The sequence below is a fragment of the Sus scrofa genome, chromosome 11, assembly GCF_000003025.6.
Source record: "Sus scrofa isolate TJ Tabasco breed Duroc chromosome 11, Sscrofa11.1, whole genome shotgun sequence".
NCBI classification, from domain to species: domain Eukaryota; kingdom Metazoa; phylum Chordata; class Mammalia; order Artiodactyla; family Suidae; genus Sus; species Sus scrofa.
In genome coordinates this window covers 21,847,412-21,874,067 of record NC_010453.5, presented here as the reverse complement: position 1 = coordinate 21,874,067, position 26,656 = coordinate 21,847,412, and the positions used below count along the sequence as shown (strand labels likewise).

The following is a 26,656-nucleotide window of genomic DNA, read 5'->3' as shown; positions in this document are numbered from 1 at the left end:
GCAGCTTGATATGGAATCTCAGTTGCCAGAGCAGGGATTGAACCTGGGCTGTAGTGGTGAAGGCTACTTTTCTTTCTAAAAAGTGGAACGTCAGTCTAATCATGAGGAAACAATTCTATAATCCATACTAATACAGCCTACAATTGGCCTGGACTTTTCAAATATGTTGAAAGTTATTTTAAAAAGTGAGAGTACTAGTACTAGGGTAGTAGACTGAAGGAGTTTGTATAGAAAAGCATGAAATAAAATACTTCCAAACCTGGGTAGATCTCAAACTAAAAAAAAAAAAAGTGTGTGTGGGTGTTTATGAGCTTTAGGGACAACAAAGACAATTTGGATGGACAGTATATTTGGATGATTTGAATGAAATTACATATATATATATATATATTTTTTTTTTTTTTTTTAAAGAGCTGAACCTGTGGCATGTGGAGGTTCTCCAGCTAGGAGCTGAATCCCAGCCACAGCTGCTACCCACACTACCCAAGTCACTGCAGTCAGATTTTTTTTTTTTTTTTTTTTATGGAAGTTCCCAGGCTAGGGGCTGAATTGGAGCTACAGCTGCCCGCTACCACCTATACCACAGCTCACCCCAACGCTGGACCTTAACCCACTGAGGGAGGCCAGGGATCCAACCCTCGACCTCATGGATACTAGTTGGATTTGTTTCCTCTGCGCCATAATGGGAACTCCGGCAGTTGGATTCTTAATCCACTGCACCACAGCGGGAACTCCCGAAATGATATTAAATTTCTTGCATGTCATAATGGTGAGGTATTTAAGGGTGAAGCGATGTTGTTCGCAATTTCCAGTGGTTCAGGGGTCGTGGGAGTGGGGGGAAAAGTATACAGGGAGAGAAATGAAATTGCAAATATTGTGAAATGTTAACATTTAATTTAGTGCAGGGTATACTGCTCAAGTCTTAAGTCGGTTTATAAATTTTCAAACTAAAAAGCTGGTTGGTTTTTTGTTTTTTTTTTTTTAAGCGTCCAAGTTTACTTCCTTCTGACTAGAGAGGTTAACGTGGACAGCAAGAATCAGCACCCTGAGAAGGCTCCTCTTCCGTGGCTGTTAACTTTCTCTTTCACCAAAGAGTCAACGTCTAGGCCATAGTAGGCGTCGCGGAGTCCGGGGCAGCTTCCAGCCCCCGAAGGCCGAGAGCCAGGGTCTTCCTGCCTGGTCCCTTCTGGGCCAGCTGGCCCTCAGCTGCCGGGGGCGCGACCTGGGCGTGGCCTGTGCCGGAGCAGCCAATGAGAGGCGAGGCTGCGGGCGGGCCCGTGAGGGGCGGGGCTGGGGCGGGGCGGTGCGTGGGCTCTAGGCCGCCAGCGCCGCTCCGCTGTCTTTTCTCCAGCTCCAGCGCAGCTGCCGGCCCTGGCTGCGGCTTTTTCTGGGCGGGAGGAGGTGCAAGGCCGCCGCGGCCGCCGGGTAAGTGCCAGACCTGCAGGTCGCGGCCGCGCTGACTGCCCCGCGCCTGCTCCCGGTCCCCCCTCCTCCGGCCCGCCTCCCATTGCCCAGGGGCGCCCAGAGCTCCTGGCGCGGAACTCCCGGCCCCAACGCGGTGGCGCTTCTCCTCTGGCCCGCCGCAGCCCGGGGCTAAGGCTGGTGTTGGGGCCGCGGTTCCAGAGAGCCCCGGCGCTGCCGGGCGAGTCCAGGGACTCGCCTCTGCTTTCCGGTTCGCGTGCGGGGCCGGCTTGGTGGGGCGCGAGGTTCCGGGGTGCGCCCCGCTCCTCCAGCTGCAAACCCTGCGGTCGGGTGGGTTCCGCAGGAGCGCCGGCTCCTGGCCCTCTTCACTCGGCGGCGTGGGGCGTGATTTCTCTTCTGGCGTCTCCGAGATCGAGTGTGAGGCCAGTCTAGCAGGTCGGCGTGTGCGACCTTTCTGCCGAGGTGCGTTTCACCTGTGTCTGCATCTCCCACCTGCAGTTCATTCAGAGTGTGCAGCCCTGGCACCCGCTAGCTGTGTACTTGAGCCAGGGCTCTCTTGTACTTTGAATTACTCCCGGCACGCGCCAGGCCAGTTGGGCTCAGGTTTGCAAGGACGAGTCAAATTCATTCGCTCGGAAAGTTAATGTAGCTTTGGGTTTTAGTGTAATTCCAAGTGTAAGTAATTTTGTGTAAAGCAATTACAAGTGACCCTGATTATTTCTGCGCAAGGATAGCAGAGCTGTCGAACTGCCCGGCAAGAGTCTAGATTCGTCTCCTCCTTTAGCAAGAGAAGTTGAAAGGTGCGAATTCTGCCCTTGGCTTTGCGCTGCCAAGCCTTGTGACCCTGGGCTCAGTCAATTCATGTGAAGTAAGACAGATTTCTTAGATTCCTTTTAAATCCCACGTTTCATTAGTCTGATGAGCTTATTTTGCATCCTGTACCTTTAAAAAGAATGGGGAATAAGAAAAAATCCATGAAAGGCAGCCCTGCCGGGAGCAATGATTTATGAGCGCACGCACAGAAGTTTAGAGACTAGATTGTGGTTTAAGACTGCTGACTGAAAAGGAGCACAGTAAAATTGGAAAAACGTATGTAGAATTAATTAACTGTATAAGAGAAACTTGGAAAGCTTTAAGAAATTCCAGGAGCAATTACTGCATTTAATTACCTCTCTTTGCAGGTGTATAGATGAGGTAGGGAGAAAATAAATGCTAAGGGAAAATGTAGTAGAAAGGATGCATAACTTAGCATATATCTTAAGTATAGGGAGAATCCTTTGGAATTCTTAATTTGTATGGGCATTTCTGTTCAGGAAACACTTTTTTTCCCTTTTGTTAAATAGATAAGCATTTTTTGTCTATCTCCCTCGGGAAAATCCTGCATTTATTCTGAATATGTTGATTTCCTTCCCTCCTACCCTCTGCTTTTAATTATTCTTTTTTGCATGCATATATATATATATATATATATATATATATATGCTTTTTTTTTTCTTTTTAGGGCTAAACCCGAGGCCTATGAACGTTCCCATGCTAGGGGTGTAATTGGAGCTGCAGCTGCTGGCCTACACCACAGCCACAACAACGTGGGATCCTTCATCCACTGAGCAAGGCCAGGGATTGACCCTGTGTCCTCATGGATACTAGTCAGGCTCACTACCGATGAGCCACAACAGGAGCTTCCCCCGCCAATATCTTTAACCATCTTTGGAAGATAGCATTTGACTTTGTAGAACTTAGATGAGGACGAGGGATCAGCTCCCTCAGGAAGAGCTTTGTGTGAGTACTTGAGAACCGTGTGACTAAGCAAAGCCACTTTGCCTCTCGGAGGCCGTCTTTCCTCAATTGCGAAATGTGGATTAATGACACCTATTCATCGGGTTGTGGCAATTCAATAAAATCCTTTATGTGGAAAACAGCAATTCCCGGCATGTCAGGTATTCAGTCATGACCACCGTTGTGTTGTGTTCACAGTGCAGCACAGAGAAGGGGGGTCACTGGGGTTCAGCCTGGCTGGAGGTGGTGGAGAGCAAAGTGGCAATCGATCCTCAGCCGCTTCTGTGCCAGACGCTGAAAGTTTCACAAGTTGTGTACCTTTCCCTGAATCGGGCTGAGCTGCGGCTCCAACACTCGCGATTGCTGACGACCCACCCGTCTCCCTGCCTGACCTGGTCTGTCGGTCTTGGCACTTGAGCTGAGTTGGGCTTTTTCCCAAATGCGGAGCTAGGAAGTCAAGGAATGTGTGTGAGGAGCACCGCTCCAAAGAGAGCTCCAAAGCCAAGAAATGGTTTCGTTTACTGCACAGAGATGTCCCAGCTTGCTGCGGGCAGTCCGGCTTCCTGGACATCCGGTCTCCTGCTCCCTTGTTAAGCAGAACCTTTTTTTGTTTGAATGTTCGACCAGGCACTGTTGCTCTCCTGTTGTTATTTAAACATTGTTCTTTCTTTGACTCAGCCAGTGGGAGCCTTAGTCTTAAGGGCTCAGGAATCTGGGCTTGGCATTCCAAAAGGAAAAGAAAAGAGCCCCACAGTTATTTTTTGCCCACTTCCTAGCTAACTTTTAACCATTGCACTTGAATGGGAAGTCCTTTTCTTACTGTTGAACCGAGAGTACCGGAGTGGACCCTCCTTTGTGGAAGATGCGTTATCGACGGGGTACGTCTAAATAGAGACTGTGGGTCTGCGCTCCAGCCCACGAGCTTCGAAGCCCTGGGAGGCAATTCCGCAAAGGGGTTGAGCTCTCTCCGAGTGTTTGCACATGAGTGTAACTCACAACCTCTGGGTTTTCATATTATCATTAACCCAAAACCTAATATTAAAACCAAAACCGAAGGAAAAAAGGTAACCGAATCTCATTAAAACTAAACTAGCGAAACAAAAGCGTTGGCAGGAAACTGGAAAGTTACTGGATGGCATGAAGTCATAGGACAATATAGCCGAAAAAAGATGTTTCATTTGTTTTGTGTTTTTTTGGAGTTTCTTGGTGGCTTAGTGGATCAAGGACCTGACCTTGTCACTGCTTTGGCTCTGGTTACGGCTGTGGTGCGGGTTCAGTCTCTGTTCCAGGAACTCGCAAAATTAGGGATCAGAGTCATAGTTCCATTTCCCACAAATTTTTGCTGATACTTCGGAGGATATCTGCTGTGTGTGTGTGTATTTTGTATATATACATGTGTATTTTTTTTTATACATGTGTATTTTGCTGCAGAAAAGGATCACTACTAAGTGTATCAAAAGGAAAATCGACCGTAATGTCAGCACTGAGAATCAACTACCTAAAACAGGGATTTAAGTGATAAATATTTCAAAGCACAGTTGGCAGTCATTTATTTGACTTACTGATTTTCAGTAACAGCCCAGATGCTTGGGAGGCTACTGAGATCCTCCTTCAGTTGGTGGGACCCTGGTGCTTTTAAGAAGCCCCTCAGCCAGGCTAAGGACCATGAATAAGGCATCCTGTATTCTACCCAGGCGCTTGATGCCTGTATCCCAGCCAAGAAGGGGGAGTGGAGAGCAGCTGCTTAATAGTTTGCTTTTGGGGTGATGAAATATTTAGGACTGCACAGAGGTGGCAGTTGTACAACCTTGTGAAGGTACTAAGTGGCGCTGAATTATTTGCCAAAATGGTTTAGTTCGTAGTATGTGATTTTCACCTCAATAAAAAACTCTGGGACTTCCCGTCATGGCGCAGTGGTTAACAAATATGACTAGGAACCATGAGGTTGCAGGTTCCATCCCTGGCCTTGCTCAGTGGGTTAAGGAACCGGCGTTGCCGTGAGCTGTGGTGTAGGTCACAGATGTGGCTTGGATCCCGAGTTGCTGTGGCTGTGGTGTAGGCCAGTGGCTACAGCTCCGAGCAAACCCCTAGCCTGGGAACCTCCATATGCGGCCCTAGAAAAGACAAAAACAAAAAACAAAACTCTGGAAAAGAAATATGAATACTGTCTGTGTATTATGTATTGGAAACATTAATTATCATTGTTTAGACTGACTACTTTCTGAATACTTATTTTTCTATTAAATTGAGCACATTTTTACTCTTTATAAGATTTATCAGTAGGACCTTTTTGAAGCTGCTTACTCATGTTTTCTCCTTAATTAAAATGCCATCAATCCTTTCGATTGTGTGCAGCCTCAGCTGGTGGCAGAAAGAACACTAAACTTGGGATCAGAACATTTGGGGGTTGGAGGTCCAGTCCAGTTCCGCCTCATCAGCCAAGTGGCCTTGGACAACTGACCTTCCTAAAACGGAGCTTCCTAGTCTGTTTTCTGTTCTCCTCAGACTTGCTGGGGTGGGGGGAGGGGATCCACAAAAATCATTTATTTAAATTGGGGGGGGGTGCGGGCAGCAAATGGAGTTCCAGGCCAGGGATCCGATCTGAGTCGAAGTTGTGACCTAAGCTGCAGCTGTGACAATGCTGGATCCTTAACCCACGGTGCTGGGCTGGGGTTCGAACCTGTGTCCCAGCGCTTCCAAGATACCAGTGATCCTGTTGTGCCACAGCGGGAACTCCACAGAAATCACTTATATTGAACACTTTTGTAATGGCCAGTTACAGTACTTCTGCATACTCTTGTTATATATAGTTATTGTTTTGGTTTTTAACTTGGATGCAATAACTTAGTTATTGTTTAGGTTTCTACTTGGATGCAGTAACTTATTGTTTAGGTTTTTAACTTGGATGCAGTAACTTATTGTTTTGGTTTTTAACTTGGACGCAGCAAAATCTAAGAGAGTTGAGGACAGTAAATGAATGATTGGATAGATATTAATGTGTTCTCACAGTATAGCTTATAGAGTTAATCTGTGTTACTCATTATCTTACTTGTGAATTTAGTAAGGCTAAGAATTAGTTAAGTACAGACATTAAACTTTTTCAAGGATGATAGACGCGTTTGGGGCAGCAGGCTTGTTCTTTGGCCCTGAAATACATAAGAAGTCCCCTGCATAGGAGCCTTCTACCTTAGTCATCTGTAACCTCTCTGAATTTGGTTAATGTCCATAAGCACAAAACAGATATCTCTGTGTCTATTAGGGATCCTTTGGGTTCCTGTATTTTCTCTCGATTTAAGCAGCCCCTTGGCCATGTTGAGAACTGACATTCTTGGCAGTGGTGACTGCGGTAGGTCTTTCCTGGGGAATAGAGACTTGGAAAAACTGCAAAATGAAAAATGAAATGTCCCAAATATGCCAAATGAAAACACTGGGGATTTTGTTTGCCAATAATGACTCTAGTAAATTAGAATTTTATTTTATTATTTTTTTTGTCTTTTCTAGGGCCACAGCTGCAGCACATGGAGGTTCCCAGGCTAGGGGTCTAATCAGAGCTGTAGCTGCCAGCCTACACCACAGCCACAGCAACACCAGGTCCTTAACCTATTGAGCGAGGCCAGGGATCGAACCCGCAATCTCATGGTTCCTATTTGGATTCGTTAACTACTGAGCCATGACGGGAACTCCTAGAATTTTATTTTAAACTGACAAGAATTAAGAATCCATAGCATATACACAAAAGCGTGCTAATTTTCACGTGTCTCCTCTTAATGGCACAAGGCTGGATTTGCCAACTGGAATTGCATAGAACTGCAGGACATGGAGTTACCTGGTAGCTCAGTGGGTTAAGGATCTGGTGTGGTCACTGCTGTGGCTCGGGTTTGATCCCTGGCCCGGGGAGCTTCCGCATGCCACAGGCACAGCCAGGAGACGAAAAAACAAAAACGAAACTGCAGGACATACAGTGAGGGTGGGGGACCTGGCTGTGCAGGTGCACAAATAAATGTCACCCTTGAAGGCAAAGGAGGACGGAAGAAGGCAACATTCGAGAGTGTCTTTTTTGGTGCTGGTTCTAAAAAATATGTTGAAGTTCCACAATAGGCCTAAAAGCTAGGCATTTAGCTTAGGGAGTAAAGGTATGGACTTTACTCCGAGTTGGTTTTATTGGCTGCTTTGATGATGACGATGAAATTAAAAACTTGGAGTTCCCGTCGCGGCGCAGTGGTTAACGAATCCGACTAGGAACCATGAGGTTGCGGGTTCGATCCCTGCCCTTGCTCAGTGGGTTAAGGATCCGGCGTTGCTGTGAGCTGTGGTGTAGGTTGCAGACGCAGCTCGGATCCTGCGTTGCTGTGGCTCTGGTGTAGGCTAGTGGCTATAGTTCCGATTGGACCCCTAGCCTGGGAACTCCATATGCCGCGAGAGCGGCCCAAGAAAATGGCAAAAAGACAAAAAAAAAAAAAGAAATTAAAAACTTGTCTAGGATGGAGGCTCTGAGGCTCTGACCACAGAGTCCTCCTCTTCCTCATCCTCAGCGGCCCCCCGTCTCGGAACAGAATATAGATGAGAGAGCTAACATTTACAAACTAGAGTTATATTTTGGTCATCTTAAGTCATTACCATTTTGCCTGGGACCCTGGGTCACAACGTTTTTCTGCTCCTGTGAATCTGAAGGACTCCCGTGCCTCCTGGGAGGGACTGACTGAGACAGAGGCAAACAAATAGCAAATATTTATTGAGTGAGGGGTTCCCATTGGGGCACCGTGGGTTAAGAACCTGACTAGTAACCATGAGGATGCAGGTTCCCTCAGTGGGTTAAGGATCCAGCATTGCTGTTTCTGTGGTGCAGGCCGGCAGCTGTAGCTCCGATTGGACTCCTAGCCTGGGATCTTCCATATGCCGCAGGTGTGGCCCTAAAAAGAAAACAAAAATTATTAAGTGAGAAAGAACAGATTCAAGATCCCATGGACCACCCAGAAAATCGCCACGCGCCCCTTGGGCGACACTAACCACACCCACTCATGTCAAGATTATCAGTATGTTGGATTATTTCAGGCCTGGGTGAGAACGAAGGCAACTGATACGTGAGAATAGTAGCTGCTGACTTGGGCTTGAGGAGATGGGGTGCTTTGCTGTATCGGGGGCGGGGGCTCGCGTTGGGCACTGCTGGGGGCTGTTCAGTGGTGCCATCCAGGAACACTGTCGAAGGGAAACACGAGTTTAAAGAAGACACTGCCTGCGTGAGAAGTTGCAGCATTGACGCGGCTTCCTTTTGCGTCCAGGGCGAACCGTGTTGTTGGAGGCTATGTGTCTCTGAACCAGAGGAGGACGGACGGCGGCGAGCATGTCGGCCCTGAACTGGAAGCCCTTCGTCTACGGGGGCCTGGCCTCCATCACGGCCGAGTGCGGTGAGGGGCTTCAACTTCTGGTCGTGACAGTCCCATATCCTGTATCAGGCCACTTGGGGCGTGCGTGCTGTTCGAGCACAGCCCGTGAGATGTCCACAACCATCTCAGCATCCACAATTTCTGTCTTTGGCGGGGGGGGGGGGGGTGTGCTTATAAGACAAAATAGTGACTCTGGCTGCTTATTGGCAGTTTGGGGTCAAAGTTCAGCAGGGAGAAAGTTGAACCTGTTGCTCAAGGGGAAGTTTTGTGAGTCATTGCTGGCTGACACCTGTCCCCGCTTCCCTTGTCCTTTTCCCTGCCTTGCCGCTCTTAGCTCACATGACTGTGAAGAGGTTTAAGGGCCCAAGGCCGTCCTGTACCAGCCAAAGGCCCGTTATCAGCTCCATCCTGTTCTCATCGTGTGCACCATCTGTATCCTGTTTTTCGACTTCCTCATCAGCCCGGTTCCACGTGATCCTCTTGGTTCCTCTGTTTATTCACTGAATCATTTGTACAATACTTTTTTTTTTTTTTTTTTTGATTGTTTTAGGGCTGCACCTGCGGCACATGGAGGTTCCCAGGCTAGGGGTCTAGTCGGAGCCCTGGCTGCTGGCCTACACCACAGCCACAGCAACGCGGGATCTGAGCCGCGTCTCTGCGGCCTACACCACAGCTCACGGCAGCACCGGATCCTTAACCCACTGAGTGAGGCCAGGATGGAACCTGCAACCTCATGGTTCCTAGTTGGATTCATTAACTACTGAGCCACGACAGGAACACCTCTCATTCTTTTTTAATAAGAAAAAGACTGAGTTCTCTTGTGGCACAGCAGGTTAAGGATCTGTTGTTGTCACTGAAGCGGCTGGGGTCACTGCTGTGGCCTGGGTCAGTCCCTGGCCTGGGAATTATAAATGCCAAAGGTGTGGCCAACAATAACCAAAAAAGATGAAACAATATTTGCTTTTTCTTCCCCCCCCCTTTCTTTCTTCCTTTTTTCTTTTTCATTTGCACCCTCCACATATGGAAGTTTCCGGGCCAGGGATCTGAGCCACATTGGTGACCACCAGGTCCTTAGCCCGCCATGCCACAGCAGGAACTCATTTGCCCCTTCTTCATTCTGTGTCTTAGTTTACCCTATAGTTGGGCTATTTCTTCAGTAATGTATCACTGTGTATCTTTGATCTAGTGGGATCTCTTTCTATTAAGTGAAATATTTCCTTCTTCTAAATTTTAAGGTACATTTCCAATTGACTTGACCAAGACACGGCTCCAGATTCAAGGCCAGAAGAATGATGCAAACTTTAAAGAAATTAGATATCGAGGAATGTTGCATGCGTTAGTGAGGATAGGCAGGGAAGAAGGCCTGAAAGCACTGTATTCAGGGTAAGTAGACGGTCACGTGTTGTATTTCACTGGTGACTTTCTCTCTCTCTCTCTCTCTTTTTTTTTTTTGGTCTTTTTTAGGGCCGCACCCATGGCATATGGAGGTTCCCAGGCTAGGGGTCCAGTTGGAGCTGTAGCCGCTGGCCTACACCAGAGCCAAAGCAATGTAAGATCTGAGCCGCATCTGCGACCTACACCACAGCTCACGGCAACGCTGGATCCTTAACCCACTGAGCAAGACCAGGGATCGAACCCGCAACCTCATGGTTCCTAGTTGGATTCATTAACCACTGAGCCATGACGGAAACTCCCAGTGAGCCACTATTTTAAATATGAGAAATTGAATGTAAAAACCTGGGATTCCAGGAGTTCCCACTGTGGCATAGTGGGTGAAGAATCCAACTGCAATGGCTCAGGTCGCTGAGTTGGAATGAGTTTGATCTCCAGCCTGGTGAGGTGAGTGAAAGGATTCAGCGTTGCTGTGACTGTGGTGTAGCCTGAAAGTTTTGGCTTGGATTCAGTCCCTGGCCTGGGAACCTCCATATGCCACAAGTGCAAATGTAAAAAAAACCAAAACCCCCAAAACAAAACCTGAGATTCCTTCTCAAGAAAACCAACATCTGCCGCCCCCCCCCCCCCCCCCGCGCTGTTTTTTGTCTTTTCTGGTGCTACACCTGCGGCACATGGAGGTTCCCAGGCTCGGGGTCGAATCGGAGCTGTAGCTGCTGGCCTACTCGACAGCCACAGCAATGCGGGATCACGTCATAGCTCACGTCAGCACCAGATCCTTAACCCACTGAGCAAGACCGGGGATTGAACCCGAAACCTCATGGTTCCTAGTTGAATTCATTAACCACTGAGCCACGACGGGAACTCCTGGGCTCACGTTTGTTACGATAATAGTAAGTGTTAAGGACGCCTTCTCTGGTTTAGCAAACCTCTGGCACCCCTGCAGTGTGCAGTTGCAGCAGCTGCATCATGCCCTCCCAGCATCCCCCCAGTGGCCATAAGTGCAGGAGGTGCTGCAGCTGTGACGACAGACGCCCCTGAAGGGTTATGATACTGGGACTGACCTGGTCAGATCTCCAGGTAGAAGTACCTGCCTGCCCTGGGGAGGAGGAGTTAGAGAGCATGACAGTGGGAGCAGGGTGATGCACAGGAGGCAGAGACAAGGACTTGACCTGAGCTCTTGTCTTGGGGATGGAAAGATGACAGGCCAGAAGGCTGTCTATGGCACTAGATCGCCTTTGTGACCCCATACACGAGGGGCGGCAGGAAGGAGGCGATGAGCCAATGTCACTTTCTGGTTCTGGCCAGTGTGCAGATGGAGGCTCCGTCCTCCAGGCTAGGCGAGAGAAGAGGAAAGCGGATTGGCTGGAGACGGAGGATCGTTAGTTCGGTGTGAGACTGGTGAACTGATCTGGTGGTTGGTGTAGGACGTGTGAGTTGAGGGTCTGGGAAGCAGCTGGAAATGAATCTTGGATCCAAGCAGTTGGGAAACAGGGATTGAGGGATCATCAGGTGTTAAACACTGGAAGCCATGCGAGGAGACGAGCTTATCTAGGGAGTGCGTGGAGCAAGGAGAGACGGAAGGAAGGATAGAATCCCTGGACTCCCAGAGGACAAGGTAGGATGTGCAGAGAGAGAAAAGGAATGGGAGGGAGTTCCCATTGTGGCTTAGCTGCTTAAGAACCGGACTACGGAGCTCTTGCTGTGGCGCAATGGAATCAGCAGTGTCTTGGGAGCACCGGGATGCAGGTTTGATCCCCAGCCCAGCACAGTGGGTTAGGGATCCGGCGTTGCTGGAGCTCTGCCTTAGTTCACAGCTGTGGCTCGGATCAGATCCCTGGCCTGGGAGCTCCATATGCCACGGCGCGGCCCAAAAAATAAATCTGCCTAGTATCCATGGGGATGTGGGTTCGATCCCTGGCCTCCCTCAGTGGGTTAGGGATCTGCTGTTGCCACAAGCTATGGCATAGGTTGCAGAAGCAGCTCAGATCCTGTGGGGGGAGTATTGATAGAGAGGGTGGCAGGAAGCTGGAGTGCAAGTGTAGCTAGGCTGGCAGCTGCAGCTCTGATTCGACCCTAGCCTGGGAGCTAAAAAGACTAAAGAACGGGAGAAGCAGCTCAGGGAAGAGACAGCTGGATGCAGGACAAAGGATGGACAGTAGCAAATACTGCAGAGAAAGAGAGGCTTTAAAAGATGCTGATTGAGGCGTTCCCATCATGGCACAGCGGAAACAAATCCAACTAGGAACCATGAGATTGCAGGTTCGATTCATGGCCTCGATCAGTGGGTTAAGGATCTGGCGTTGCCATGAGCTGTGGTGTAGGTCGCAGATGTGGCTCAGATCCTGTGTTGCTGTGACTATAGTGTAGGCTGGCAGCTTCAACTCTGATTAGATCCCTAGCCTGGGAACCTCCATATGCCATGGGTGCAGCCCTGAAAAGACAAAACAACAACAATAAAAAATGCCTATTGAAAGGCATCATTTAGGGAGCTCCTGGTGGTCTAGCGGTTAAGGATTTGATGCTGTCACTGCTGGGGCTTGGGTTCAGTCCCAGGCCCCGGAACTTCCACATGCTGTGGATGAGGTCAAAAAAAAAAAAAAAAAAAAGAATCATTTAATTTATCAAAAAGGTGTCACTTGGGCTTCTTTTGGTGGGAAGAGTATTGATGGAGAGGGTGGCGGGAAGCCGGAGTGCAATTCAAAAAGGGGCGAGGGAGTGGACCAAGAGGGAGGGAGTGTTGAGTGCCTAGGGTGGTTCTGGGGTTGGGGAGGGTCCCTGCTGGAGAGGAAATAACTGGAAAGGGGACCCCGAGTAAGTTAAAGATGAGCTCCAGAGCAACGCTGGGGGAGCAGAGGAGTGATCCATGCCTGCAGAGTCCAAATTTCACCAGGCTCTTCGTCCTGGTCATGATGGTTAAATACAGCTCCAAGTTCACTTACGTTTTCATGGAGGATAAATATGAGGGGCTGAGCTTCTACTTAGGGAACTAATAACTTGCACACATTTAACTGAAGCCACCTGTCTTTTTGTTGGATTTTGAACTTTAAGAGCTCTGTTTAGTGTAGTTCGATTGTGGAAGGCAGGTACAGGACTGCGTCTCTCGTGTGGGTTTTCAAGTGATTTTTTTAGAATTGTTTTGTCCCTCTGTACCTCGGTTTGGCAGGATTGCCCCTGCGATGCTACGCCAGGCTTCCTATGGCACCATCAAGATAGGCACCTACCAGAGCCTTAAGCGGTTATTTGTCGAGCGCCCAGAAGGTGAGTGGGGAATTCTTTTTCCATTTGTGGATGGGTGGGTTGTTTGTCTTTTTTTTTTTTTTTTTTTAACTTTTTAGGGCTGCACCCAAGGCATATGGAGGCTCCCAGGCTAGGAGTTGAATCGGAGCTACAGCTGCAGCCTACACCACAGACACAGCAATGCCAGATCCTTAACCCACTGAGCGGGGCCAGGGATGGAACCTGCATCCTCATGGTTCCTAGTCAGATTCATTTCCACTGATCCATGACGGGAACGTCTACATTCTCTTTTCGGTATCAAGAAATGTTGCTGAGCAAAATCCCTAATCCGGAGTTCCTGTCATGGCGCAGTGGTTTACGAATCTAGGAACCATGAGGTTGCGGGTTCGGTCACTGCCCTTGCTCAGTGGGTTAACGATCCAGCATTGCCGTGAGCTGTGGTGTAGGTTGCAGACGCGGCTCGGATCCCACGTTGCTGTGGCTCTGGCGTAGGCCGGTGGCTGCGGCTCCTATTGGACCCCTAGCCTGGGAATCTCCACATGCCGCAGGAGCGGCCCAAGAAATAGCAAAAAAAAAAAAAAAAAAAAAAAAAAAAATCCCTAATCCATTTTAAATTACTTGATTCATAAAGCATACATTGCATTGCATTATTCTCTTAAGGGAGCAAGTGGTGTGGAAGTGCATTATACCTGAATGTGCGTTACTCCCGTGAAGAAGCGTTTGTACCTGTGAAAAGTCCAATGACATGTCTTTGTTTGCAGATGAGACCCTTCTGATAAATGTGGTCTGTGGAATTCTCTCTGGAGTCATATCCTCAAGCATTGCTAACCCAACTGACGTTTTGAAAGTAAGCAGTGCTATCTGTGTCTTACAGAACCCTCTGCATTTTCTTTCTATCTCTCTCTCTCTCTCTTTTTTTTTTTTTTTTTTTTGGCGTTTTAGGGCCGCAATCTCGGCATGTGGAGGTTCCCAGGCGAGGGGTCGAATCAGAGGTGTAGTTGCTGGCCTACGCCACAGCCACACCAACACAGGATCTGAGCTGTCTCTTCGATCTACACCATAGCTCACAGCAATGCTGGATCCTTAACCCACTGAACCAGGCCAGGGATTGAACCTGCGTCCTCATGGATACTACTCAGGTTTGTTAAATGCTGAGCCATGACGGGAACTCCAGATGGCTGAGCTTTGAGGACATATGAGGCTAAGTGCCATAAACCAGTCACAAAAAGACACAAACACAGCATGATTCCCCTACATGAGGTGTCTAGAGCAGTCAAATTGGTAAAACAGAAAGTAGCAGGGTGGTTGTCAGGGGCTGAGAGAGGCGGGGTGGGGGGGCAGAATTATTATTTACTGGGTAGAGAGTTTCGGTTTTGCAAGATGAAAGGTTCTGGAGATGGGCCCCACAGCAATGTGAATGCACTAAACGCTACTGAACTGCACCCTGAGAAGTCGTTAGGATGGTGAGCTTTACGTTCAATGTATTTTGGTTTTTCTTTTTCTTTTTTGTCTTTTTCAGGGCTTCACCCGCGAGCATATGGAAGTTCCCAGGCCGGGGCTGAGTTGGAGCTGTAGCCGCCGGCCTGCAGCGCAGCCACAGCACCTCGGGATCTGAGCCGTGTCTGTGACCTACACCACAGCTCACGGCACCGCTGGATCCTTAACCCACTGAGCGAGGCCAGGCTTGAACCTGCAACCTCATGGAAACTAGTGGGGTTCGTTGCTACTGAGCCATGACGGGAGAACTCCCTGAACATTATTTTTATGTTGGAATCCTGGTCATGTGAGGTCCACGGCTGTTGTGAAGTTGATTTGTAAGTTCAAGTGTAACAGAATGTGACGGGTGTCACATGGCTGTGCTGTGGCCAGCACGTCTGCATACCTTTTGCTTTGGCTGCTGGAGATAATAGTGGCTCAGGGTAACTAATCTGAGACAGGCCTGGTGCTGCCAAGTACCCTGGATACTCAGTAATTACCTTAAAGCTTTAGAATGAACCGTCATGTGCTCCTTCCTACTTAAGTTACCTGGAGGGAAATAAGCTGTTTTCTTTCCTCTTTCAAAAGACTATTTAAAAAATAATAATTTCTCTTTGGCACTTAATGAGCAACTACAGGTAAGACTCTGGACTCTACGAGATGCTTTGTATTGATTCCAAAGTGCCTGAGAACCAACCCTTAGGCATTTTTAGTCTACTGAGGACATTTTAAACTAGCATTTTAGTAATACTTACGATTTTTTTTTTAATGGTCATTAAACAACAGATAGAACGATTCAGATAGAATGATTTTTTTTTTTTTTTTTTAAGCTTTTTAGGGCCGCAGCTGTGGCATATGGAAGTGCCCAGGCCAGGGGTCGAATTGAAGCTACACCTGCCCGCCTACACCACATTCACAGCAACGAGGGATCCAAGCCATGTCTGCGACCTACACCGCAGCTCACGGTGATGCTGGATCCTTAACCCACTGGGCAGGGCCAGGGATCGAACCCAAATCTTCATCTACTAGTCAGATTGGTTACCTCTGAGCCACAATGGGAATTCCAAGATTGAACGGTTTTTTAAAAATCTGCATTGTAAGGACTTCCTGCCTTAGTGCAGTGGGTTAAGAATCTGACTGGATTCTACGGATTGCTGGGATTGCTAGGGGGTGCGGGTTCGATCCCTAGCCCAGTGCAGTGGGTTCAAGGATCCAGCATTGAGGATTCAATCCATGGCCCAGGAACTTCCATATGCTGTGGGTGCGGCCATAAAAAAAAAAAAAAAAGCAAATCAATAAAAGATATATATATATATATAAAATCCTTGAATATATAATTTATTAAAAAACCTTCATTGTAAGTCAACTCTACTCCAATAAAATAAAAAAAAATATATACATTTGGGAAGACATGCTAGTTGTCTTCTCATGTTGGTCTTTAAAATCATGTCTAGATACGGATGCAAGCACAAAACAGCACCCTTCAAGGAGGAATGATCGGCAACTTCATTAACATTTACCAGCAAGAGGGCACGAAAGGACTGTGGAAGGTAAGCCTGCAAAACGGGGCCAACTGACTTGGTTCTCCCCCCCTTTTTTGGGAATGTCTCTCCTGTTTCCATCATTTTATTTAGTCCAAATGGCCTAACAGAATAAGGGTTTTGGGAATGTCTCTCCTGTTTCCATCATTTTGTTTAGTCCAAATGGCCTAACAGAATAAGGGCAGCAGGATGACTCTGCCCTTGAAGGTCTCTTCCTCCTTCATTTCCTTCATCTCTAAAATGGAAATCAGGACCAGGCCCTGATTTTAAATAAGCTTTTGAGTAACTCCTACATAAAAGTACTGCGAAGGCTGGTGCTTCTTCGATTTTGTTTTTTGTGTGTTTTTTTACCTGTGCCTTTGGAATGTGGAAGATCCCAGGTCAGGGACTGAACCTGTGCCACAGCTGTGGTCCAAGCCACAGCAGTGACAATACTGGATCCTTAACCACTAGACCATAAGGGAACTCCAGATTTTGTCTTTTTTTTTAATGGAGAATGGGTTTCGAGGTTACAGTGACAGTGGATCTTTTGACTGTATGGTTTCATGGCACTTTTTTTTTTTTTCATCTTTTGAGGGCTGTACCTGTGGCATATGGAAGTTCCCAGGCTAGGGGTTAACTTGGAGCTGCAGCTGCCAGCTTACACCACAGCCACAGCAATGCCAGACCTGAGCTGCGTCTGCCGCCTATATCCCAGCTCACGGCAATGCCGGATCCTTAACCCACTGAGCAAGGCCGGGGATCAGACCTGTATCCTTACGCGTACTCATAAAATTCATTACTGCTGAGCAACAGCAGGAGCTCTGGTTTCATGGCTCTCAAGTCAAGGCTATTCCTAGGTATAGAATAGCGCAGGGATGAAATGCCACTTCCTATTATTCTAAGGACTGTCAGTTCATAGAATCCGCGCTAAGGATCATCCAGTCTGATCCTCTCAGCACCTGTAAGGAAACCCGAGGCTGTGAGAGGTGACCTGTCCTGGTCAAGGTCGTACAGTTGGTGCCAGAATCAGAATTAGACTCGGGAGCTCCTGACTTCCTACATCTCAGTCTTTCTCCTCTGTTGCTCTGCATGTCTCCCTACCGGAAGGAAAACAGAAAGTTTGCAGAGCCGAGGTGTCTGAATGGTTGTGACCAATGTTTCTCCCCAGGGCGTGTCCCTTACTGCCCAGAGGGCCGCTATTGTCGTCGGCGTGGAGCTGCCAGTCTACGACCTCACCAAGAAGCATCTGATTCTCTCAGGCCTGATGGGAGACACCGTGTATACACATTTCCTGTACGTTTGCGGATTGTTATGTGTTTTATTTTAATTAATTTATTTAGGGCCTCACCTGCAGCGTAGGGAAGTTCCCAGGCGAGGGGTCAAATTGGAGCCACAGCTGCCGGCCTACACCACGGCTCACGGCAACGCCGGATCCTGAACCCACTGAGCGAGGCCAGGGATTGAACCCGAATCCTCATGAATACTAGCAGGGTTCGTTACCACTGAGCCATGACAGAAACTCCCGTTTGTGGATTTCTAAAAAATTAATATTTTAGGTATGCATGAGGTGAGGGTGGAAATTGACTACACATTATAGACATTTTAAAGAGTTTATTTTTTAATTTTTTACTGTATTGTATTATTATCATTATTATTATTTTGCCTTTTTAGTGCCGCGCCTGCAACATATGGAGGTTCCCAGGCTACGGAATTGGAGCTGTAGCCGTCGGCCTACACCACAGCCACAGCAATGCCAGATCCAAGCTGCATCTGCAACCTACACCGCAGCTCACGGCAACACCATATTCTTAACCCACTGAGCAAGGCCAGGGATGGAACCTGCAACCTCATGGTTCCTAGTCAGATTCGTTTCTGCTGCACCACGACAGGAACTCCTGAAGTATTTATTGTAAATATGTTATATTCTCATATTTGAGAAGTCACGATACAGAAGTAAACTGGGAAAAAGGGTAAGTCCTTATCCCTTTCCATAGGTAGCCATTGTTAAGAGTGTAATATGTACCTTCCAGGTGTTTCCTTTGCATATGCAAATATATCTGCACAGGTATAGTCCACGTGCATTATTACACAACTATGATTGTGCTTGACATTCTTTTACTTTTTACTTTTATTATTTTTACTTTTTCAGCTTTTTAATTTTTTTGTTTTTTTATTTTTTCTTTTTGTCTTTTTGCCATTTCTTGGGCTGCTCCTGTGGCATATGGAGGTTCCCAGGCTAGGGGTCTTGTTGGAGCTGTAGCCACCGGTTTATGCCAGGGCCACAGCAACGTGGGATCCGAGCTGCGTCTGCGACCTACACCTCAGCTCATGGCATCGCCGGATCCTCAACCCACTGAGCGAGGCCAGGGATCGAACCTGCAACCTTGTGGTTCCTAGTTGGATTCGTTAACCACTGCGCCACGACGGGAACTCTGTTACCTGTCACTTTAACCTAGTTTGGGAGGAGGCTGTTTGCTGCCTTTGATGGTGGGGGCTGCAGCTCAGGGGCGTTACACTCTTGGTTTTTCTAATGATGTTGTCTTCATAGCTCAAGCTTCACCTGTGGGCTGGCCGGGGCCCTGGCCTCAAACCCCGTCGATGTTGTAAGGACACGCATGATGAATCAGAGGGACCTTCGCGACGGCAGATGCCCTGGCTACAAAGGTACCTTGGATTGCTTGTTGCAGGTGAGCGGGGATGTCCGCGGTACTGTTGTGGCTCATTAGCTTCCGTGTTGCCCTCCGAAGAGTCTCTCACCATGATTTAAAAGCACATGGGTTTGGAGTTCCCTAGTTGCATAGGGGGTTAAGGATCCAGTGTTATCACTGATGTGGCCCAGGTTCGACCCTTGGCCCAGGAACTTCCGCATGCTGCAGGTGCGGCCACAAACAAACAAAAAACACAAGAGTTGAGAGCAAGATAAACTGGTAACTGTCACTTATAATCTTATGAATTTGGTCAAGGTACAGACTGTACCTCAGTTTCCTCATAAGTGAAATGGGACAATAACAGCACCTACATTATAGGATTATTGTAAAAATCATTGAGATGATACCTACAAAAATAGTGACCATAGTATCTGGAATAACGTTAAGTGGAAACATATGCATCCGTATAAATAAGTATAAACATTTATAGTTACAATCAAGACTTGTTAGTATCATAATAATAAGGGGCACTGTGGTGAAATAAGCAAATTTTTGTTTTGTTTTGTTTTTGTTTTTGGTCTTTTGTCTTTTTAGGGCTACACCCCACGGCATATGGAGGTTCCCAGGCTAGGAGCTAATTGGAGCTGTAGCCACCAGCCTACGCCAGAGCCACAGCAATGCCAGATCCGAGCCAAGTCTGCGACTTACACCACAGCTCATGGCAACTGGGATCCTTAGTGAGGCCAGGGATTGAACCTGCAACCTCATGGTTCCCAGTCGGATTTGTTTCCGATGCACCACAACAGGAACTCCAAATTTTTTTTTTTTTTTACGTCAGCATTTGAGGAGATTGCTTCAATCAGTGAAACTCCTCATCAAATATGTATATATATTTATATGTATTTTATTTGTATCTATTTAACCAAAGAAGTAACTAAATTTTGAGAGCTAATATAACTAAGACAAGTGACGCTCCAAAGCTTCCTGATGGTAGCGTTTCTGCTGCACAAGGGGCGTTTGTAAATACAAAATCTAGATGGGTCGCTAGAAGTGGAAGTTCATTTTCCTCGTCTCTCGGCTCTGTTGTGAAGGGTGAGAAAAGAGTCATGTTTCCTGTGATCACAGTAGAACTATGTCTCCTTCCAGAAAATATCACCTGCCTGTTGAGTCCAGCTGGAGTGAATATCCTTCCTTCAGACATCTCACAACGGAACACATAATCTTAGCATAATGCATAATTCACAGTGTGAATAATTGGGCCTGCTGTTCACGCATGGGTGGAAGTTTGCTGCTTGGCCAGCAGCCAAAATGAGGGACCACTTTTGTGGTCGCTGTTTGTCCAGTATGAGGCTGGTACATTGTTAGGCTTCAAATACTGCTTGGGAGTTCCCATTGTCGCTCAGTGGTTAACAAACCCAACTAGGATCCATGAGGATGCGGGTTCAATCCCTGGCCTCGATCCATAGGTTAAGGATCCAGCATTGCTGTGAGCTGTGGTGTAGGTCACAGACACAGCTCGAATCCTGCATTGCTGTGGCTCTGGTTGTAGGCTGGCAGCTACAGCTCCGATTCGACCCCCAGCCTGGGAACCTCCATATGCAGCAAGTGTGTCCCCAGAAAGACAAAAAAATTTAAAAAATTAGAAAATACTGCTTGAATGAAGCAGAGATGCTTAATGTTATCCATCCAACAGCGTGAAATAGTGGTACTCTGAATTATGTCTTTACCTCCGTTGCCTTTTTTTTTTTTTTAACCTGTTGTGAGTGCACATGGCAAGGAGACTTAAGACTCTTTAAACCTCACTTCTTATTCATCCAACTACTATCTGCTTTGGGTGTGGGTGGTTTGGCACAGGGCCTTAGTTTCTTCCTATGCAGAAGCCCTTAAAGAACAGAAAGGGGCAAAGGGTGATGATTTCTTAGTCTTCCAAACAGACTGTTATTTTTAAGAAAAATAGATCAGTTGAGTCTGGCTCCTAATTATTAATGCATATTTGACATAATTAGAAAGTGAGAAATTAACTTTGTTCTCCCCTCTCTTGTAACAGACATGGAAGAATGAAGGTTTTTTTGCTCTATATAAAGGGTTTTGGCCAAATTGGTTGAGACTTGGTCCTTGGAATATTATTGTATCCTTTTCAGTTGCAGTAAATCTGGAAAAAGATGGAGTTAAAAGAATGTTGTTTATGTAAACTGTCATGTTATTAATTGTAATTTAGAAGTAGAGGAGCTCCCACCGTGGTGCAATGGGATTGGGGCATCTTAGGAGCCCTAGGACGTGGGTTTGATCTCAGGCCAGCCACTGTGGGTTAAAGATCTGGCGTGGCTGCAGCTGCAGTCTGATCAAATCTCAGATCTGACCCCTGGCCCGGGAGCTCCATATGCTGCGGGGCATCCCCAAAAAAAAGGTTCTTCTTCTTTTGAGTTGATCTGGTTCAAGAAATAACGATTCAGTTTCTTTTCCAGAAGATTTGCTAGGCATTATGAATACTAGTTTAATGACGGTATTATTGAAAGACAATATCAATGGACATTTTATTTAGACTCTGTTCTAGGAGCTTTTTTTTTTTTTGTCTTTTAGGGCCGCACCCCCGGCATATGGAGGTTCCCAGGCTAGGTGTCCAATTGGAGCTCCAGCTGCCAGCCTACACCACAGCCACAGCAATGCCAGATCTGAGTCGCATCTGTGACCTACATCACAGCTCACGGCAATGCCAGATCCTGAACCCACTGAGCGAGGCCAGGGAGCAAACCCACGTCCTCATGGATGCTAGTCGGGTTCCTCAACCACTGAGCCACAATGGAACTCCTCTTTAAGGAGCTTGAGAGTATTTATGGTTTCAGGGAGATACAGGAATTGATTTTTTTTTTTTTTTTAATCCCCAGCCACCTTGGGAAGGATGTGGTTTGGTAGCAGTGTTCTAGAATGATTATTTAAGAGGGTGCCTGGAGTGCCCATCGTGGCCCAGTGGTAACAAACGAGGTAATGAACCTGACTAGGATCCATGAGGATGCGGGTTCGATCCCTGGCTCTGCTCAGTGGGTTAAGGATCTAGTATTGGTATGAGCTGTGGTGACCCATTCACGGCTTGGAACCCATGCTGCTGCAGCTGTGGTGTAGACTGGCAGCAACAGGTCATTGGACCCCTAGTCCAGGAACTTGCATATGCCCACAGTGCGGCCCTAAAAAACAAAAGAGAAAAAAAGAAAAAGCTTTGGGGCTGATGCAGGGGATTTGTATTTCTCAGCTGTGGTCCGCTGAACTTGGAAGGCCAACGGGGGCACCTCTTGGGGTGGCCAAGGATGGAGCCCCGCATGTCGAATCATGTCCACAGCGTGTGGTCTGCGCAGATGTATTTGTTAGGGGGTGTGCTCTTTGTGGGTCTGTTTGATGCGTCAGGGTTTTCAGCCTTAACCCATCCCTGCAGTTCTTTGTGACGTACGAGCAGTTGAAGAAACTGGATTTGTGACAAGTCAAAACTGCATGAGACATCCCTCTGCAAATGCTCACTTGCGAAATAGCAAAGCGTCCTGTTTCCCACTGCTCCCCCCTGCTCAGCCCCTCCCAGGTTGTGAGGTGTGAGCAACAGGTGAAGACGGGGTTAGCCGGGATTGTGGTGTCCTGGCCTTGGACACACCGCACCAAACGTTGAACAGCATAAACTGTCACCTCCAGACCCCCGACCTTACCATTCAAGTGCCCTTTGACATCGAAGATGATGCGAGATGCATGTCTCCTGGTTGAGAAAACTTGCATGAAGATAGCACCCGTGGACCCTCTTCTGCAGGGGAAAGCAGCTCCTGAGCATCTGAGCTCACGGCTCAAGAAGCTCTTCAGAACCATGGATAGCGCCCCCAAGAGGGCGTTTTTTGCTCCTCAACTTCTTGGCTTTGTGTCCACTGAAGAAGTTTCACACACGGCGGGAGACCTGGACTTTTCAACCCCGGGATTTTGCACTGTTTTATAATTTCCTATTTTTCCCAGACTCTCTCACTTATAGTGATTTTTTTTAAGCCTTTGATGACGGGACCTTGGTGAGGCATTGTTACAGAGTGCTACTATCAAAACCCGTGATGTGGGTAACGTTGGCTCTGAAGGTGGGAGAGTCTGTGTTGGTGGGAGCTGTTTGGAAGCTACTTGGATTCCGTCTGAGGTCATGTTTGTGATCTGTGATTTCTGGCCAAGGTTTTATTCCCCCAGTCTGTAAAATGGGTTGTAATAATATCTAGTGATATTGAAGGTTAAGCGAAGATAACAGTAGCTGCTTGTATACTTGTATATGAGCTCATGCGCTTGACTTGTAGGATAAGTGTGTTTGCATCATGCTGTCCTGTAGTCACAACCCTAGAACACGTGGTCTGTGGGTGTAGAAGAGGTTCGTTTTATCTTGGGCTCCTCCTGAGCGAGGTCCTTGGTTAAAAGCCTGGAGAAAGGAAGAGGTTAAGATTTTATTACATTGCCCTTAGCAAAATGTTGCAGGTGAATCAAAAAAAAAAAGTTGATTTCCCCCCCCCCTCGCCCCCAGATTTCCCACTTTTTATTTACTTTGGTTCTGGTCACTTTTATTAAAATATTTCCTGTCTTGGACTTGCTCCTCAGTTCGGATGGAAACTACTTGTTTGAAATTTGAGCAGTGGTTGTTTGGTGCACCTCTTTATCTGGAGTTGGATAAGAAGTATATGACGTCTTCTTATTTTCTTCTTAAGACAGACTATCATTCTTCTTTCTCGTCTTCATCTTCCTCTTTTCAAAATAAAAAGTGACTCTTTGAGAGCCCCACGACCTTACGCTTCTGGAAGACACCCCCAGGAAAGGGAATACTTTACTGTTTACTTGAGTACCTTCGGTTCTACCCGTGGAGAATCACATTAAATACACACTCAGGGGTTCCCATCATGGTGCAGTGGTTAATGAATCTGACTAGGAACCATGAGGTTGCAGGTTCGATCCCTGACCTTGTTCAGTGGGTTAAGGATCCGGCGTCGCCGTGAGCTGTGGTGTAGGTTGCAGACGCGGTTCGGATCCTGCATTGCTGTGGCTCTGGCTTAGGCTGGTGGTTATAGCTCCGATTTGACCCCTAGCCTGGGAACCTCCATATGCCGTGGGATTGGCCCAAGAAATGGCAAAAGAAGACCAAAAAAAAAAAAAAAAAAAAAAATACTCAGAGGAGCTCCAGGACAGACATTTCTGCAGTTATGCAGATTCCCAGCTGGCCCCTGAGCTGCATGCATCCACCCTTGAAACACAGGGTTTTTCTTTTTTTGGGGAGGGGGGACTGGGCAATTTTCCTCCTTGTCACTTTCCCTTTGCCTCTTCCCCCCCCCCCCCCCCCCCCCGGCCTCAATGTGCTGTGGCTTGATGTGGAATCTCCGTTCCCAGGCTAGGGATTGATCCCTGGCCACAGCCATGAAAATGCTGAATCCTAACCGAGCAACAACCAAGAAGCCTCCCCCCCACCTTGCCTTCTTTATTAATGTTGACTTTGAGGAAGATTGTGCGGAGCAGAATTTTAGCTCCAAAACTAAGAGCCAAGACAAAAAACGAAGCAGGTGGAAAGGCCCGACTCAGGTGGGCATTGAGATCTGAGCAGCTGTGGACGTGATGCTGGAGAGGTGAGCCCGTCCAGCCCTCGCCCCTGTCCTGAACCATTTCTTGAGACTTGTTTTCTTCTTACCAGAACATTCCACAGATGCAGTAAGGGCTTTGTGTAGAAAGGCTTTCACTTTTGAGATCCTTGAGTTTAAGGGATGACTTTTATGAGCCACTCGTTTTCTTTTTTAGTGTAGAAAATGTTCTAAGTATACATATAATTCCTAAAACAGCAGAAGCAGGTTCGTTTGGAAAACCATGTTAAGGTTGGAATGTCACACGATACTCATTTCATCAATTTATTCAAATACGTACAAGCTCATACCAGGATGAAAAGAAAGTCAGACCTCACTGCAAAAGTTCAGCGTGTTTTTAAGACAAAAATGAGCAGTATTCAGCACAGATTTATTAAATACCTTATAGAGCAGAGTCTGCCTGTTTAGTTTTTTTCTGCTCTCTGAAAGAGTAAATGCAGTTGTTGAAGCTTCTGACCAAGAATGAACTTGAGGAACTGAGCCCACGTTTCTAGGGCTGTGATGATAGGTACCCCCGCCCCTTTGGGTACTGCTCCACGTGGCAAAGAGATTTAGCTTTTATAACCAAAGTGAAGAAAGTGGATTTCTTTGGTTTGTTTTTGGATTTGTGTACCATTGATGCTAAGTGTTGCTAATTGTGATACCAAAAAAAAAAAAAAAAAATGACTTCCATTAGCCATATTTATTCTTGTTTTAGAAATGGTGTATATTATATTGGCGTTCCCGTCGTGGCGCAGTGGAAACAAATCCAACTAGGAACCATGAGGTTGCAGGTTCGATCCCTGGCCTCACTCAGTGGGTTAAGGATCCAGTGTTACTGTGAGCTGTGGTGTAGGTCGCAGACGAGGCTCGGATCTGATGTGGCTGTGGCTGTGGTATAGGCCATCGGCTGCAGCTCCAATTTGACCCCTAGCCTGGGAACCTCCTTATGCTGCGGGTGTGGCCCTAAAAGACAAAGACAAAAAAAAAAAAAATAGTGTGTATTATATAAAGATTGTAAAAGTTTTCATAAGTCTTTATATTTCTATTTTTGCCATTTCTTGGGAAGCTCCTGCGGCATATGGAGATTCCCAGGCTTAGGGGTCTAATCGGAGCTGTAGCCACCGGCCTACGCCAGAGCCACAGCAACTCACAGCTCACAGCAACGCCGGATCCTTAACCCACCAAGCAAGGGCAGGGATCAAACCCGCAACCTCATGGTTCCTAGTCGGATTCGTTAACCACTGTGCCACGACGGGAACTCCAAGTCTTTATATTTCTGAGCTTTTTATTTAAACATCATTGGAATATGTGGCATAAACCTGATTTCACTATTTAATAAACTGGAGTAATATATACTAATAAAGATGATCTGTGGTTATTTCAGATAAACAGAAACCTGTAAACAAAGACAAGCTCTACAGCGCCCAGAAGGCTGGCGTGGAAATAGCATTGGTGAAAGTGGATACAGACATTTCTCTCTGCTTAGAGGAGCTGTTGGGATCAGCTTACTAAATGCCTGGAGACCTGTGGGGGCCTCCCATTCTATGAAACACTCTGCAGCTCAGGAAAGGCCCACGAATTCTGTGTGTGGGCTCCCTTGGCAGGGTCCTTCGGAGATTTGGAGCACTGGTGTCATCAGGGCCTGAAACTTTGAAGCTCCCTCAGGCCTTCCAGCCTCTGGGGTTAGAGGTGGGAGCTGAGATCCTTGGTTAATGTGGGCCAGGCAGAGATGCCTGTGGTTGGTATAAAACAACCAGTGGATGATGAAATACAAACCTGGCTTTTTTTTTTTTTTTTTTTTTTGGTCTTTTTAGGGCCACACCCATGGTACATGGAGGTTCCCAGGCTAGGGGTCAAATTGGAGCTCCAGCTGCCAGCCTACACCACAGCTCATGGCAATGCTGGATCAAGGCCAGGAATCGAACCTGCTTTCTCATGGATACTAGTCAGGCTCATGAATGCTGAACCACAATGGGAACTCCTCTTAGGGGCCTGTCTTAACATCTGAATGAAACACAGTGGTGGAGTTCCCGTTGTAGCAGTTAATGAACCTGAGTAGCACCCATGAGGACACAGGTTTGATCCCTGGCCTCACTCCGTGGGTTAAGGATCCGGTGTTGCTGTGGTTATGGTGTAGGCCGGTGGCTGCAGCTCTGATTGGACTCCAAGCCTGGGAATATCCATATGCC

The 26,656-nt window shown here is 47.3% G+C and overlaps 1 protein-coding gene across 2 annotated transcripts; it reads left to right on the top strand.

Moving 5' to 3' along the window:
• Nucleotides 1,287-25,826, top strand: SLC25A30 (solute carrier family 25 member 30). 2 transcript variants are annotated; one of them, XM_021065607.1, is made up of 11 exons: nt 1,327-1,425; nt 1,766-1,884; nt 8,478-8,603; nt 9,818-9,965; nt 13,141-13,235; nt 13,976-14,061; nt 16,145-16,240; nt 17,382-17,506; nt 18,762-18,900; nt 20,909-20,989; nt 22,289-25,826. In XM_021065607.1, the coding sequence occupies exons 3-11, from the start codon at nt 8,540-8,542 to the stop codon at nt 22,328-22,330; spliced, it is 876 nt and encodes a 291-aa protein (XP_020921266.1). In that variant the 5' UTR covers nt 1,327-1,425; nt 1,766-1,884; nt 8,478-8,539; the 3' UTR covers nt 22,331-25,826. The 2 variants fall into 2 exon arrangements, with proteins under 2 accessions (XP_020921265.1, XP_020921266.1); XM_021065606.1 differs by lacking the exon at nt 1,766-1,884 and having other exon boundaries at nt 1,287-1,425.

Bases quoted from the DNA above. Each gene is read 5' to 3' on its own strand.
- SLC25A30 (XM_021065606.1), top strand. From the start codon at position 8,540: ATGTCGGCCCTGAACTGGAAGCCCTTCGTCTACGGGGGCCTGGCCTCC. The intron at 16,241-17,381 runs GTAAGCCTGCAA...GTTTCTCCCCAG, and splicing joins GCACGAAAGGACTGTGGAAG to GGCGTGTCCCTTACTGCCCA. The intron at 20,990-22,288 runs GTATCCTTTTCA...CCATCCCTGCAG, and splicing joins TTGGTCCTTGGAATATTATT to TTCTTTGTGACGTACGAGCA.